At 42.7% G+C, this 17,229-nt stretch overlaps 2 protein-coding genes across 2 annotated transcripts in view; both read right to left on the bottom strand.

Moving 5' to 3' along the window:
* Window positions 1–144: 144 nt before the first annotated feature.
* Window positions 145–11,194, bottom strand: LOC143332717 (zinc finger protein ZXDC). The gene is made up of 10 exons (XM_076750473.1): window positions 9,136–11,194; window positions 8,589–8,741; window positions 6,583–6,661; window positions 5,838–5,968; window positions 3,996–4,166; window positions 2,496–3,280; window positions 1,951–2,035; window positions 1,657–1,826; window positions 1,363–1,464; window positions 145–898 (listed from the first exon to the last, which is right to left on the bottom strand). The coding sequence occupies exons 1-10, from the start codon at window positions 11,153–11,155 to the stop codon at window positions 812–814; spliced, it is 3,783 nt and encodes a 1,260-aa protein (XP_076606588.1). The 5' UTR covers window positions 11,156–11,194; the 3' UTR covers window positions 145–811.
* A 986-nt stretch (window positions 11,195–12,180) lies between these two features.
* Window positions 12,181–17,229, bottom strand: part of LOC143332710 (copine-9-like) — a 159,908-nt gene continuing 154,859 nt past the window's right edge. The window contains exon 21 of the mRNA XM_076750460.1: window positions 12,181–15,694. Within this exon, the coding sequence (XP_076606575.1) occupies window positions 15,467–15,694 (228 nt within the window). The 3' untranslated portion in view covers window positions 12,181–15,466. The remainder of the gene's footprint in view (window positions 15,695–17,229) is intronic.

Here is a 17,229-nt window from a genome sequence, read left to right as displayed (position 1 = left end):
GGTCTCTGGTCATCAACCGTACACTTTGGACTGAGCTGAGATACACCAGGATCATCTGTGTAAGTTGTGATAATGGTTAGGCTTTGGCCAAACTGTCTAATATGATAACCACTTGGTGAAATAAAGGTCTCTCAACAAACTCTTCAGATTGTGCTTTGATTCTTTAATTCATCTCTGTGTTTGGCTCTGCCACTCTGTAAACCCACAGCTAAATAATAAATAACAAACAGATAAAATTATTACAAGAAGACAGTAACTCATCACATACTGTATATAAACACATGAACAGGTGTGTTTTCAACATGGACTTACTGCTGCCATAGAAAAATAAATCTAACAAAAGGTAAGAAATCAAAATAGCAACAAATAAAGCAGATAACCCGCCAGTGGAGGAATGCACATCGTGAGGTGTCTGTAAGGCAACTGGAGCATAGACAGCACACTGTGTGTGCATGAGTGGCAATGTGGCACCATGGAAGAGTCAAAATCCACAAGACACAGAGGGACAAAGAGCCTCTCACGTCTCTTTGACATGAGAATGCTCTCAGGTTTGATTTTGGTACAAAGTAAAAAACATAAACACATAATCTTCAGAACAAAAGAATCCTCATCTCCTCCTCTCAAGGTGCATCATCTGTGGACTCATGTCCACCCCCCAAACTATAACCACATGTCCAAAAAGGCTCTCAAAGTCCTGGAAAAGACGAGGCAACCGTTTCATGGAGTCAAACTTCTCAGGGTATATTTGTTGGTGTAAACTGTCGACAGTGACGAGGTGCCAGTGAGGTCGATCATCGCAGCTCTGTGGGAGTCACTCCAAGTCCTGAAGGTTGATTGTGCTTCCTGTGAACTGGGAGTTGTCAGAGCCGTTGTCGTCCTCTGTCATCACTGAAGGTTCCTATGGGGGAACACAGTCACAGGGCTCAGTTCTCTTATATCAAAACTAAATGAATATTACAGAAGTCATCATTCCTCACTGCATTAACACCATGTAAAAAAGTATGAAAATGTATGTTTGTCAAGTACAGGGGTTTATATGCTTCTTATAAAAACTCAAAAACAACTCTGAGGTAATTATATTCACTTCTGTTTTTTTTAATTTTCATTTTAAATGGGATTATTTGGAAATATGGTGTTCCCATTTACTCACAAATATAAGTAAGTTTGTGCTTTTAAATGGAGTAAAATAAAAAGAATAGAAATGAACATCTCAAATGTGCCACAATTTTTCTTTATACATGTTTCATTTACTGTCAAATATAACCTCACTGTATCACTATCTGGAGTTGTGTGAATGTTTTCATTAAAGCTATTGGCTGTACAAAACGGGCATCAGTAATTGTAGGTGAAAACTTCTCTCACCTGTAAAATGTTGACAGGCAGGTCGGCAGTGAGCTGAGAGTGGGAACTGGAGGGCTGAGAGCTCAGCTGGAAGGCCAGGTCGCCGTCACTGGCTGGGTCGTCCTGCGTGTACACACAATTTGATCAGCATGTCGTTCAACAAAACTGTTCTTTATTCAATACAGTTGAAACCACCCAATCTGCATCCTCTCAACACAAATCACACAATTATTCCAATGTAAGGTTATGATCCAGCTACATCTCATCTGCACACAGTGTAGATTCAGATCATATTGCAAGATGCTGGAATCTCACCTGCAGCAGCTGAATCTGGACATACTGAGCCCCAGTGACGGGGTCACGCAGAGTCAGGCCCCCATTGGCTGCTGCAGCTCCTTCACCATAACGAGAACCAGAGGGAGCTGGTGTTGGTGTTGTGGCTGCCTTTGCTCCTTTAGTTTTTCTCAGACTCGATCCTGAACTCCCTGGATCAGACAAAGAGGACACTGTCATTATTTACTGTTGTACAGTCACTTAGTGTCTGATCTCTGTCCAGTCTGAATGAGGAGCATTAAACAAGAGCCTGAAATTGGTCAATGTGTGTCTTACCAGAGGCGGCTGAGGGGCCTCTTTGCTTCTTCTTCTTGGCCAGCTGGATGGCTCTGTAGTCAGTCCTGGCTGAGCCTCCACTCTCCTGGTATAAAAAATGAGTACAAAAAAACACAAACCCGCCAAAGTTAAGTAGGCTTGTGAGTACTAATACCAAGTGCAGTCAAGCTGCTAATAGCACAAAAAAATTCAACCCTTTTTTATCACTGAATACAAAAAGCAAATGCATGCAAGTGTTCTACATCAACTTAGCATTGCACTCCTGTTGAACTCATGATGGAGTTTTTTTCAAAAAGAAATACAGTCTTGTTATATTCCACACATTCTTCCTCCTTGTCAAAAACTGTTGCCCACTTTACCCACAATGCAGCTCAACCACCATAATTTCAGTCAGGGATTTGGGGATGTTATGCTAGTAGCAGCTAATGTAGCCTTGAGACACTAGTATCTGATCAGTGGGCTCCAGACTTTTTCCACACAGTACTCCCCAACACCTGGAAACATACTTTGATGTGTAAAATCAGTGTTCTCCTTTAAACACTCACCAGGAAGCTGCTTGGTGACACGGCATTGAGTTCCTGGTCTTTTTGTGGGCTGAAGCTGCTGCTGTGACTGGGGAAAACAAATTGGGTGAGGACCTTTCCTCCCTCTTGAGGCCCCAGCACCTCCACACAGCCCAGCAGAGGCCCTGCTCCCCCCTGGCCCCCAACCTCCACCACCTTTGAAGGTGAGGCCAGCAGCTCAGCGACAGGGGCCACTGCCAGGGAGGATGTGGGCTCCACACTTAGGGCACTGGAAGAGCTGAGTGGGTGCTGCAGAGTGGGATCCACAGAAACACCAGCACTCTGCATGGTGAGAGCTGTGAGGGTGCCCAGGGCCTCTGGGGTAACTGTCTGCACATCATCCAGGTTGAGAGTGCCCTGTGGGGGCAGGACGTCACCCACTGTTCCTTCCAGACCGTGGTGAGGCCCCATGTCGGCACTGGCCGCCAGGATAAGAGGGTCCACAGCTTTGGCAAGTGTGGTGTTAGTGCCGGTACCAAGTGCGGTGCTGACTGAGGAGGGGTCGATGGTGAGGATGCCTGAGCTGACCAGGGAGAGGTCCATGGTGAAAGTGCCATTAGAGCTGCTCCCACTGACAGGAATTCCCACTCCGATGCCAGTGGTGGGTGCAGCGCCTCCAGGCACAGCAGAGAAAAGAGAGCTGAGGTCCAAGTTGGTCAGCTGGTCGGCCCCAGCAATACCAGGCCCCGCAACTGTTGTTGGGGTGGAGCTGATGAGCTCGCTGCTGGGGGTCAGGGTGGGTGTAGTCTCCATCTGGCTAAGAACATCTGGGATGGAGGACAAGGAAATGTTTGCAAGTTATAGGACAACAAACATTTTCTGAGGAACATGTAGAAGAATAAATACATCAAGTTTAGTAAAACTGTCCAACCATCAAAAACAAATACTTCCTTCACCCCTCTGCATATTACAATACAATTCAGTGATCATAAATCTAGCAATGACACCACCCTGATTGAGTCATTACAATAGTTATCACAAACTGAAGAGAAAATAACTTCAAATGTTCCTATATACCTGGTAATATTCTGTATGCCTTAATGTGTACTCTGAAGGTGTACTGAATAGTGAGCTTAGCCTCACTACATGCTGTTGATGAATGTTTGAGTTTCATAATTAATTTCGCATCAACATTACTACTACTAGATACAAAAACTCTAACATGCACATTAGTGTTGGAAATCCTTTTTCAAAAACGTGTATTTTTCCACAACTGCTTTGTGCTGTGGCTTGAGACGGCATATAAACAATTCAAAATTAGTGTTAGTGTTAAATACACTGACTACAACATGTAGTTTCTTAGTCATGGACTTCTACCCTTGCAAAAAGTAATTTAGTGATAAAAAACATATTTCCTGAATTTTGTTTGGGCACCAAACCCTTTTTAGATAAGCCTATCATTAAATTGCACAAATCATGAGTGATCTTCCTGTGCGTTGCTCTACTCTGGCATGTCATGAGGCCACAGTGACAGTTACTAACCAGGACTGAGGTGGTGGTGTTTGAGCATATGGCTCTTAAGGCTGCTGCGGGAGGAGAAGTGCTTGGAGCAGTTGGCCACTGGACAGCGGGTCCTCAGGGTGCTGGCATCCTGCTTGTGTTTCTTGGAGTGGATGTACAGGCTGCTGCGTGCTGAGAACTTGGCATTACAGCCTGAAGAACATAAAGGAGACAAACGACATAACTGTTGAGAAAAAGTGAAACTGATACAAGTCCAAATTATTTATTTAACCAAGTGAAAGAAAAAGGAAAAACTTATCTAAATTCACTTGCAACAAATCAATAGTGACTTAAAAAAACCCCACTAACTTTCTCCAAGCAAAAAATCCTACTTCTGTATCTTGGTACATTTACCAGGCTTGAGAATAACAGTGGACGACAGAAAATGTGTTTGGGACGAACAGAGATCTTCCCCAGAGATTTTGTATGTATGTATGCATCCAGGTATGTCTGTTGTTTAGCAAATGACAAACTGAAAGTGCTGATTACAACAAAGCACATACTCTCATGTTGTTACTAAAGTTACTTTTACTGGCTGGCTAATCAGCACGGGACCTATCAAAATTTTGACGGGTTAAAATCCAAAAGGAAACAGTAAACTCACTATGAACAAGGGATGCCCCTATTTTTCCCCGACAATGCTACATTGTTACCAACAAATCCATGTGGAAATTAGGAGTAGGACAGCCAGATAGCTGTTAGCATCCAGTGGGTAGTAGAGTCCTGTGGTGAGTTTGGCTAACAGAGCTAACAGACCAAATACAGCCAACGGAGCTAATACAGCTACTAGCTGACAGCTAACAGAGCTAATCAGGACTCTGGACAACGACCAAAATGTTTTTCAGTGTGCAGGTAAAAATTTTTAAATTACACATTGGTGTGAGTTGTCCAATCTGGCAGAACATTGTCCTGTAGAACCGGAGTGCCCCCGCAGGTCTAGACGGAGCAGCTCCCACCCACAGTTTAGAATGAGGTATCAGCTAATATGAGTTTTAATGGTTTGATAATTCTACGCATTCTTAATGTAATGTTAAGAATGCTAGTAGCCAAGCTGTTGCCATTAGTTTCTTCCAGTTTCAAATCAGCAAGCCAAATAAAGTTAAGAAACCTGGGAAATAGTACTATGGATGGATTTGTGTTTAAACACCCTCAGACAAAAGAGGTGTCAGGCGTGTTGGGTCCTTTCAAACCCTCAATGGTGAGTTTGAATATATTTTTAGTTATAGTTTTGATCTTGAAACTGTACTCGTTGCATTTTGTGTGGCTTTGATTACTGTTTCATGCTCTAGTCCACTGGTAGCAACAAGTCAGAAAGATGTGCTGTGTTATTTGGTTGTTCTGTGTGTTAACTTTGCCTTAGCCCACCCTGGTCATAACACTACATTAGTACCATTGCCTACAGCTAGCATCAATCAATCAATTGATTAAATGTCACCTAAAAATGATGTAGAAATAACAACAATGACTATGTTATTAATAATTTAGGTGTAAGGTTAATTTTTTGGCAACACCTCAATAAATGTCTCTGGTGGCATATTGTACTACTACGGTACAAACCATGTGCTGGTGCGATGCTTGGTAAAATCAGTGCGAAAAGTTAGTCTGGAGCCCTGTTAATAGAGCTAACAAAGCTAATAACTGATGGAGCCAAAACACAGCAGGACTGAGAATTTCTATTAAGAGAAACAAGCGCTTCACAATGAACTGCAGTTTGATGTGACAACACGACAAGTTTACAGTAAATAAATGTACTGAAGTACTACAGCCAGGATCCTGATAAACTTCTCTACTGGTAACACTAGCCCTGACATGGACAGTATATACCTTCTGCATGGCACTGGAAAGGCTTGGTGCCCAGATGGGTGATACTGTGACCCTTGAGGTGCTCTGCCCGGGTGAAGGATTTCCCACAACCCTCCTCTGTACAGACAAAGCGACGGTCATCATCATGTTTCCTAATGAACACAGAGAAGGAGACTGTGGTCAATGATGCACTAACAAACTCACACATCATTATCATAGGCACAAGAGGAGGACACACAATGGGACCCCAAATCTGCAAAACTGTGACAACCCACTGGTTTTCATCAACAAATACATTTCAGAATAGAATAATGTATGGAGTGAAGACTTGGAAGGAATTTAATAAAAAGCTATCACGTGTGTTTTTTGGCGAGATGGGAGTTATCACGACATTGATATGATTCCAGTGAATAATTTCCTGGGAATCAGGGAAACATGATGTCTTCACTTCAAGACTCTTTTTACAGAGGACTGACAGAGAGCTGAAAAACAGATGTTAACAGGAGTGTTACTTTACACCACAGACATGCGGTATCAAAACCACTGGGACACTACATTAAATCTAAGCAGATTGATTTGCATGACAAGGCCTAGTTTTACAAAACTGGTTGTACTTGAAAACCTGGTGTGTGGACGACAAAACCCGAAGTCCTGAGTAATATCAAAAGGTGAAATGTCTAAAACCAGCCTTATTACTTTTTGTTAGGGTTATTAACTGACAGTAACTGTTGGTGTTCAGCCTGTCATGGAGGAGAAAACACCTTACCTTTTATGTCGGAGCAACTTTGACATGCTGGTGAAGGACCAGCCACAGCCCTCTGAGTCACAGACAAACGGCCTCTCACCTGAGAACAGTGAATTAGGGAGTTTATTTACCGGAGAACAGGATCTACGACATGTATCATCAAGACTGATTAGCTGGTAAGCAGCTCATTTTGTGCTGAACCCCAGCTTTCTGCTAGCTGCCCCCCTTCTATTTGGTGGAACCTATGCTGCATGGCTAACTTGCTCCAGAATGGGTTCAGTTTGGATTCGATCCTCACTTATTACCGTATTTTCCGGACTATAAGCCGCTACTTTTTTCCCACACTTTGAACCATGCGGCTTATGCAAAGGTGCGGCTTTTCTGTGGTTTTTTCTTCACCGCTAGGGGGCGTTTTTAGCAGGAAGTGCAAAAACGAGACAGGTGGAAAGTCAAAGTGCAACGAAGAAAGTGCTAATTTTTATTTAGCACAAGCACATGCAAGCAGAAGGCACGACGGAGAAATTATTTTCAAACCCTCACACTCAACTCTCATCCTTACCCCCTCATCATGGAAAGCGTACAAAGAAGTTCATATGATGCCGCTTTTAAGTTGAAGGCCATCGATCTGGCTGTACAGGAAGGGAATAGAGCTGCTGCACGTAAGCTTGGCGTGAATGCATCCATGGTTTGGCGCTAGAGACGGCAGCGGGAAGAACTCATTCAATGCCAAAAGAGCAGAAAGGCTTTCCGAGGACTTAAAAGCAGGTGGCCCGAATTGGAAAATGTCCTCGAGGACTGGGTTAACACTCAGAGAGCAGGCGGCCGAGGTGTATCCACCGTGCAGATGCGACTGAAAGCCAAAACAATCGCCCACAAATTGAATATTGAAGATTTCAGTGGAGGACCGTCATGGTGCTTCAGATTTATGAGAAGAAAGAGCCTGTCCATCAGGGCGCGGACGACTCTCTGTCAGCAACTCCCCCCGGACTACGAGGAAAAAGTTACAAACTTCCACAAATTCGTTGAGACAAAGAACTCCATCGGAAGTTAAAGCAGCACTCCGGGGGTGAATGGGAGGCTTGGATGACTAGTGGTGAGAAATCCTTCACAAAAACTGGCCGCATGCGAAGAGCATCCTTTTCTGAGGTCTGTCAGTGGATCCTAACAGCGTGGAGCAGCGTGAAGGAATCCACAATCACCAACGGGTTCCGAAAGGCCAGCCTGCTGCGTGAAGAGGGCACCGCAGCTTCAGAGGCAGCTTTACCCCAGGATGACAGTGACACGGAGAGCAACACTGACACAGAGACAGAAAAGGTATGCGACGAAGCTCTTTTGAGGCTTTTCATTTCCGATACTGAAGAAGATGACTTCAGTGGTTTCAGTGCGCAGGAGGAAGATGAATAAAGCCATCAATAACTTTTCTGTTTTGTTTGATCAGCACTTTTACTGCTGTGTTACAGGCACCGTTCGGAAACTACCGGTAATCAGTTCAGTTATGTAAATAAACAAGTAAGAAAACTTTCGGTTTACTGTTAAATCTATCTAATATATTTCTATCTATCCAATATATATCTCATTTCACAACCGAGATATCGGCGACTTATAGCCCGGTGCGGCTTATATATGTACATTTCCATTTTTTTAAAAACTTAGTGGGTGCGGCTTATATTGAGGTGCGCTCTATAGTCCGGAAAATACGGTAGTTTCCAGTGACTTGTTTAGTAATTCTAAGGTTTCTGAAATATGCTTCTTGAAAAGCTACACTCATCTGAAAGAAGTGAACAGAGAGCAACACATCCACAGCAATCATGTGATGGAGGAATGACTTAAACTTTAAAAAATAGCCTCAAACTTCTTTGGCCTGAATACTATCTATTGTAGAATTTAAAGACCAGGCTTCATCAGAGTCACTAATCACTGACCCAGTACCCTTAGGTCCAGTTAAAGAGCATTAGAGCCTCCCTCCTGAACTGCTGGGGGGAAAGTTAAAGCAATATCACAGACAATCTAATCTACTACAAGCTTACCAGTGTGACTTCTCATATGGATTTTGAGACGACAGGCCTTGTCATATGTCTTGTCGCAGCCTGGGTAGGTGCAGGTGAAGTGGCCCGTTTCTCTGAAGTGAGTGCGATTGTGGGAGAACAGGGCACTGAAAGTGATGAAGGTTTTCTCACAGCCTGCACAGGACCCAGAACATTTAGGGAGACAACGTTAGACTGAAAAGGGCATTTTGTACCAGGACTATACCAATACCTAAACTTTTTTTTTTCCTATCCAGCTTACTGCAACAACAGGACTTTACAGATTGTCTTTTCTGAAATTAAATTTAAGTGAAACTTAAATAGGATTCCCATGATCAGTCTTTGGTGCTCTGTGTAGGTTCCTTAAAATAAATTCTTTTATCTCACTCATTTTTTAGGAATAAAACATCAGACGGATAGAGAAGGCAAAGGTGACTGTAAGTGACAGGTTACTCCCATCACCTTGCACAATAGCAACCCAAAATGCTTTGTGCTGTTTGGAAAGGAGAAATTATAAAATAAATGACAGACAAAAATCAGTTTGTGTTACCTGGGAATTCACACTTGTGGGGTCTCTGTGGCTCGAAATGGACCCTCTGGTGATTAGTGAGTCGTGTAGCACTGCGAAACCTCTCACTGCAGATCTCGCAGATGAAGGAATTATCCTGCTCGTGGACTTTGACATGAGCCTTCAGGTTGTAGACTGTGGTGAAACGCCGCCCACAGCCTTCAAACTGACAGGTATGTGGTCGCTGCTTGTCATGGGACTGAAGATGCCGCTTTAGTTTGTAAGAGGTGGCAAAAGCCCAGCCGCAACCCTCGATGGTGCACTGGTAGGGGCGCGGGTCCTCGGCATGGTTCAGGAGGTGAACCTTAAGTTTCTGCCGTGTGTCAAATGTGCAGGAGCAGCCTGGTTCTGGGCAGCCAAAAGAGGCAACAGTTTCTTTCTTGGACCTGATTAGTGGTACAGACTGGAAGTCTCCATTGTCACAGTCTGCCACAGTGGCTTTGGCGTGCGGGGTGACCAGATCAGCCTCTGTTACAGCACAGAGCACCCCTGCCTCCTGTTTGATGATGGGACAGGAGTCCAGAGAAGTGCCAAGCTCTGATAATGAGCAGTCATCCACCAGGGCCAGCTCAGAGTCACTAACAGACAAACCAGGCCTGGGCTCTTCCTGCTGGCTGGCGCTGGATACTGTCAGCGTGCTGATCTTCCCGATGGATTTGGTTCCACCGTCATAGTTGAGAAGAACAATGTCCTCATGATCTTTCATGCCAAGGTGCTCCTTTAAACTGACCATGTCATCCTCTTTGTGTACATATCCCTCCGGTGGGGCAGCGAGAGTCAGTATCCCGTTTTCTATGGTCACTATGATGCTTTGGTTGTTTATTGTGATAGTTCCGGAGAAGGTTTCACTGGCAGGTGGGCTGGTGGAGGCCGTGACCGGGTTTGCACTGTCCTGCAGCCCCGCTGAGTCTGAAATGAAGTCCGAGGTGTCCATGGCTTCCACGATGGCCGAGTTCCCTGTAATTAAAGCACTGCTCTCGTCGATACGGGAGTGCGACGAAAGCTCCCCCGCCAATTTACTTTCATTGTTTTCGGTACAAATTTGGCCACAAATCTTATCGCCATATTTGTTTGTCAAAACAACGTCTTCGACAGTGTGGTGATACAAAGTCTGTTTAGCATTAGCCACGGTGGAACTGTCGTTCAGTAAATTGAAAACATGCTCTGTTTTCTTCAAGACCTGGTTATCAAGACAATTCAAGTTGTCATTAACGCTGGATCCACAGAGAATAACGTCACTGCTGTTTGCAACCTCCATGGACCCACTGGGACTTGCCTTAGAGACCTCCGGCTTCTTACCTTTCATTTTATCGCCGCTCTCAGATGATACATCCGGTCGGTGTTTGCTTGCCTCGCTGTTGCCATCTTCTTGGACGACATTAAAAACAACATACACTTCCTGGGTGGGTTTGTCTGCACTGTTAGCCGACTTGAAGCTCCCCGGCGCAGTAGCGATGTGGCTGGCCAGTGAGGTCGGCTTGGAGGCGCCGTCCTCACGCTGCTGCCGTAAAACTGACAACGGTAACGTTAAGTGCCGCTGTGGCATCGATTCCTCTTCCCCTTCAAACAGAGGCAGCGCCATTTGCATTACAGTATCCCCGCTGTCTGCACTGTATTTCCACGCAGTCCTAACAAACTCCTGTGAACCAAGGAGTGCGTTGAGCTCATTTTCCTTTTCTGTGTTTACGTTATGAAGTCCAGCACTCTGTCTATTAGCCAGTAAATTGTTTTTATCGGTCGGTTGTGGTTTGCTGACAGGCGAACAAGCCGCCCCGCTGCCATTTTCCGCCAGTAGGTGAAACGGTGATGTCCTCGGCCTGGTGTTGTTGTTGTCGTCACTTTGAAGCTCAGGCGACTCCAGAAGTCTATCCGCTTCGTTTTCGGTGGCAATAAAACGAGGTATCGACCCTGTCGCCGATCGAAGTGGAGACGGAGTGGTTCTGTGTAGGGCGCCATGTTGAGAGTGAATGTTTTGGGCATCAGAAAGCCCCTGAATTTCCATCTTGGTATCCCTGTAGCAGCGACACAAGAGAAGACCCGCCCTAGTAGAATGAGGCGGTCCAGACGGCCACGACACAGTTTACCGCAGGCCGGCTGCTGCCTTCGTGGCCGGCATGGAATCCTGTAGTCACGGGTGGAGCGACCAGCCGCTGCGATTGACACAACGTTGTGTTTACTTCTTAATCAACCGTCAGAGTCTTGTGAAATTACCAGTGTTCTGTATGCAGATAGATTATACAACTTTACAGGGTAGGTTCTTGAGACGTCCAACTTTGAGACTTACATGTACAGGCATGCGCTGTCTTATGCCTAAACTAACCCAACACTGAACATCCGTTTCAGCTATGAGTAGCTGTATGACATAAGATCTACGACAAGTCGTTAAGAGGGCATGTTTTTACAAAGACTTGACATAGTGGGTCCGCCAAACCTTGTCACTGAGCTACGAAGATTACCTGAAGGCCGCAATAGTATCACATACTTGAGCGAAACTGTGGGATGGATTTAGAAGGAGTGGATCCGAGTTGGATTTGTTATTATCAAAAGGTAACGCTTATCAATATATTTGCATAATCAATTCTATTAATTATGCTTTAACCTTTATTTGAAGAGAGAAGCCACATCTCTTTTTCCCACTGGTAACTTTCCATAACTGAACCAACGTATCCAGTCCCAGGCAGTGTTTTTTCACTGTATGTCCGCTGAGTGTCAGCGTCGTCCTGTAAAACAAACCCGTCAGATGAACCGTCACAGATCATCTCCTCCGTGATTAAACCAATATTTAAAGAGCATGGCACCCTTAGGCTTTACAGCATGATTTCACACTCACTCTGCTACTACAATTCAACTTCAGATTGTGATGCTGACATGAGAAGCATGCAGTAGAAAATAAAACATGCAATATTAAGCTTAAAAAAATCTCTTGTAAAATCATTTACTCACACTCAAAGACATCACATTGCAACATTTTACAAGTGTATGTAATACGCAGACTGATTGCAAATATATTTTTGTAAGTTTTTGGAAGGGGGGTTGAATCTTATATGTAACTTTAAAAAATGTAGACCCTCTTCAGAGTTATTAGTGTTATCCTTGGATGCTCCCCTCTATTTCTCAAATAGCAATAAGTTGTAACAACTCCATTCCCCATTAATAACTATGAAGGTGAAGCCTTAATCAACATTAATGGTGTGATCAATACAATATATGAATGGAAGGATCATTTTTACAGTAGCTACAATGCGTACATTAGAGGTGGAATCTTTCCATTTTCATGGCGAACACAATGAAAAGTTGAATATTCCAGCCACTCTCTATTTTTCAATAAAGACACACAATAAAAAGCTGAACATTAATTTTAATATTGGTTGACTTTATATGACACACTTTTTTTTTTTTTTTTACTTTCTGTTACTGTGCAGTCCCAAGGGACAATGAGAGAAATATAACCTGACACACAGACGGGCTTGTTTTCCTCTGCATAAAGCAAAGAATACCTTTATGACCCATTGCACACACCATAGATATCATTTAGAAATACTTTACCTTTTTTTCATTATTATTCCCGCAAGGGAAGGCTAAAATTTAAATTTGGGGTTAATTAAAATGAACAGGCCCTTCATAATTTTTGTACAGTCCCTAACAATAATTACTGTCAAATCAGATTACACTGCTCTGCACAGACTAGAGATGAGCCTTAAATAATACTGTATCTTTATTTGGTTTCTAAGCAAAAGCTAGAAAACACTGACAAACCCATAACTAAATTCTGACCAACACAAATGGAGACAAAAATAACAGAGGGACATTTAGAATATCAGAGGAACAACATGGAAGGAAGGAAGGAAGACTGTTCACAAATTATTCTGTACATCACTTTAGATGTATTTACATTTCACCTACATGTAGGCTGGACGGAACACACGAGACTCGGGAGAAGCAGTGAACAGTATATTGTTTGTCAGTGTAATGAACTAATACTGTACACACCATATAGAAAGCTCAACATGCCTCATAGAAAAATACCCATGAAGTTATGCAACTTTGGGTTGTGTGCTGTCATAACACACACACACATGCATGCATGTTTTAAACACTGTGTGATACAAATCTATTCTACTGTTCATGTATCTCCTATATGTTCTGGATTATTAAATTGGCAGTTCCTTCAAGTATACTGTACACGGTAACCGGAAATAGAAAGAATGCTTTTGCACAGTCAAAACACATATCAACACATATAGCAATGTTGTTTGAACTCATTTTCAAATATGAATAAAGTACAATCATTGGCAGCACATCAGCCAAACAAGCATGCAAAATAACATGGATTTCCTGTTTTTTTCATATAAAAATAGAGTCCTCCCTCGCACAAACTTGTAGGATCATGACAGAAATAAGGCCACATATCCATTTCCTTTCTGATACAATATGATACATGCGTAATAATCCATACAAATCCCAATGAATCCATTCATTATTGTTATTACTGTCTTTATAGACCTCCCCAACTTTCTATTTTTGTGATGCTGTCAGGTTGAACCATTCCCCTTTAGCTGTTTGCTAAGCCTACAAGTGCCTGAAGGTCAGAGACAAAAAGTTTTGACCAAATTTCACACTATCTGTTTTTAGGAATGCACAACCTGTTACAGTCAAACAAATCTGGGGTTTCTATACAACCACTAGCTCACTCTTGCTTGATTCTATCATGCACACAACAAAGGCAAAACAAATGAAACCACAAAAAGGATACGTCTGAAAAAGGAAAGGAAAAGTCAACATTCATTGCAAATCAGCCTGTTTATAAAGTAACTTATGAGCCCTAGCTGACAGCTACAAGAAATATGCAGCCATATGTCAAACACCAGAGCTGATGAGGAAAAACTGTGCATACATTTCCTAAAAGTAGTTAGCACATTGCAGCTCCCCAAAAGTAGTCTGAGAGACTTTGACACTGTACTACATACCACACCTCACTTTCCTTTTCACTCTTTTTCTTGGTGTCGTCTTTCCAGTAAAAAAAGTAGGAAACGTAAAGGTGACTCAGACGCATTCACACATTCTCTGCTACATATGAAGTATTCTGGCCTGTGAAATGCGCACTGACCAGCTCTAGTCATTTTGAACAGGTACATACGCCAGACAGCTCGAGAACTAGAGTCACCCACTTTATGAATGATTCATTCCAAATGACAGCCCCAGCTGAGAGAGTTACAATTTAGAGGAAGAGGGGCGACAGCAGAGCACACAGACATGCTTATGTTCAGATTTGAAACCGGGGCTGAAATAATCTGTACCTCCTAATATTATTCAATTGTATGGTTGCTGGAGGAAGTGGAGAAGCTGGAGTAGAGGACATTTCAGTCCAACCTGAGCCAATTTTATGGTCTTATATATCTCCTGCTTTCAGGAGGTGCTTGCAAGTGGGATTAGGTTAGATTTGCCCACACTCCATCTCTGAATGTTGACCTTGAAATCTACAGCATTCACCACCCCTTTTTACATGAAAACATACTTGAATTTCATGGTCGGCGCACAGTAATATACAGCATAAATTTTCACTTTCATGAATAAAAAGAACCAGCGTCCATTGGCTCTCAGATGCCACAACCAGGACAGGATGTTTCTGTATTTTCAGATCCCCTGTGTTGCTGTTAAACCTTTAAAATGCCCTGAGAATAAACAAACAAGGAAAGGACATCAGCCTTAGTGCTGCCTCTCTTTAAAAGTGATAGAAATCAGCTGCTCGGCTACTTCAGAATTTGTTACTCTATCACATGAGATATTCTTATCACTGAGCAGGAGCAGGTACAGTGTCATAAAACTGAAGTGGAATGGACAGAGCTGTAGACTCGACTTCTGCAGGGAGAAGTTTTAATGACTTTTATCGTTCATTTGAAATGCTAGATTGATGACTGAGGAAAAACTGCTAAGCTACACTTGAAGCCTTTGATTTAAATGCAGTTTGCGGATAACTGCAGAGCTGTGTGTTGCACCTGCAGAAGGTACATTGTGATAGATGCTGACAAAAGTCAGAGCCAGTAATGTTAAAAGGATCAAAAGTGTATTTTCTACACTTCCAGTGCAGGTCTTGTTTGGAGAATCCTCACCACCAACAATTTGAAAGAAATGTATTCCCTTCTGACACGTGTCCCTTTCAATTTCCTGGGGACACAATCTTCGAAATCCTGACTTGGTTCCTGTCAACCAACCCCAAAATCATGCAACACACGCATACACACACGGACACAAACACACATCTCCCTTTGCTCTAATCTCCAACTCCTGAAGTTCTCTGTTTGCTGCGCTAATTTCAGGCGTGCATGTTGCGTTCCTTGGGGGCAGCAGTGGTGGTTGTGGTGGTGGTGGACATTGAGGGGGAATCAGAGGTGGCGGGCAGAGGGGGTCGGGGTTCGATCCCCCGGCTCTTCATGAAGGACAGCAGCTGGTCGGGGATCTCTGCCAAGACATCCTTAGCCAGCCGTGCCATGCTCAGAACCTGGTTCCCTGAACGGTCAATGTAGTCCCGGAAAGGAACAAACTGTATGAATGTAAGAAAATGGATGACGATGACAATATGCTCGTTGATACGCAGTTAGTAATGGCTTAAGAAAAAACAGTTCTTTATTGCAGTTGAATCCATTTAATTAAATCCAGTTCTGATTTTTTTCCTGGAAGTTGACAGTATGACAGGCTCGAGCAAGTGCTCAAATGTATGCCTGAATATGTCAGAGTGTAGCATTTTGGTTGTCTGTAGTCATAGCTTAATATGGTTGCTCCAGATCTCCATATCTCGTGAGAATGTGCAGCTGAGACAGACAGATCTCAGAATGTTGAAGAATGTTTTGCTAAGAGACACAGGTCTTGAACAAAGTTACTTTTCTCATGGTTTGTCTGTCTGAAAAATGTCATTTTAGTGTCAGAATGTTTGGATGATATGTGGTGTGTGAAAAAATTACTTTGATGACCATGGGGTGTAAGAATTGATCATACTCTGTGCTCACATTCACTTCTCCCATTGGAGTGAACAGACTCAGGAATTTACTAAAGGTATATTGGTTTCAAAATGGCTGCTGCACTCTGACATTTTGATTGACCTTTTAGCTGGCCAGGTAGGATTTTCCATGTCATGTCCTCAGCAAACAAAAGTCAACGAAAGTTTGCATTGAGATCTCTATTCGTGTAGAGATCGAGCCAACTGCAACAGCTTGTGCAGATGGCTGCGCTTCGTACAACCAATGAAAATCTGAAAATGCGGATATACTGCTGCAGTGGGTATTTTACAGCCCAATCAAAATATTCAGTGTAGATCATAAATATATTACATGGCGTGAATTGCTAAATATAGTAAATGGCCTAAATATACATAAGTTGCCCAAATATAAGTATAGATAGCCTGAATGTGCATATACAGTAGATGGCCTAAATATAAACAAAGATAGTTATCTGGATAAATACAGTAAATAAAACTTTTTTGTTGAACGCCTAGACATACTGGTAGAAAACATAACATTGAAAAATAAATGAATAAGATTTATGTGGTATTGTATTCAATTTTTATTGAAGTTGGACTATGGTTGAGCTTCATACTGTGTGCCCACTGTGTTTTCCAGCACATAATGTCTACATATAGTCAACTGCATGCAAATATTAACCAAAAAATAAAAATAAAAAAATCAAGCAGAATGAAAGCCTTCTACTTCTGTGAGTTCAAACTTGTATTGTCAATGGCAGCAGCACTTACAGACTGTTGAGTATAAAACTTCCGAGAGTTATAAGAGACCATAGCCATGAACTCTGAATGGTTCAAAAACAGCTTTCAGTTTACTTTGGATACTTTGGATCGGTGTTATAGGTTTGATTAAGAGTAAATCCCCTCACATTCAATTAACAGTATCATAACATCAATGTTTCTTGTTTCCCTTTTGATCAAAAAGAATCAGAAAATTCTCCATCATGCATGATTCACTTTAAACCTGGCCTTAATATGCCAGGAATATACATTCTTGTTTTCTAGTTAAAAACTCTAATACGGGCTTTGTTTTGTGGATACAGCAATTACCTCCCTTGAGTTGA

Source organism: Chaetodon auriga, chromosome 2, assembly GCF_051107435.1.
Source record: "Chaetodon auriga isolate fChaAug3 chromosome 2, fChaAug3.hap1, whole genome shotgun sequence".
Taxonomy (NCBI): Eukaryota; Metazoa; Chordata; class Actinopteri; order Chaetodontiformes; family Chaetodontidae; genus Chaetodon; species Chaetodon auriga.
Note: the sequence above shows the minus strand (reverse complement) of the source record. Positions and strands in the feature narration are given on the sequence as shown.

Excerpts from the sequence above, each read along its gene's own strand:
- LOC143332717 (XM_076750473.1), bottom strand. The coding sequence starts at position 11,155 with ATGGAAATTCAGGGGCTTTCTGATGCCCAAAACATTCACTCTCAACAT. Across the intron at positions 4,167-5,837 it reads TTTCCAGTGCCATGCAGAAG|GCTGTAATGCCAAGTTCTCA; the intron begins GTATATACTGTC and ends TATGTTCTTCAG. Across the intron at positions 3,281-3,995 it reads ACACCACCACCTCAGTCCTG|ATGTTCTTAGCCAGATGGAG; the intron begins GTTAGTAACTGT and ends CCTCCATCCCAG.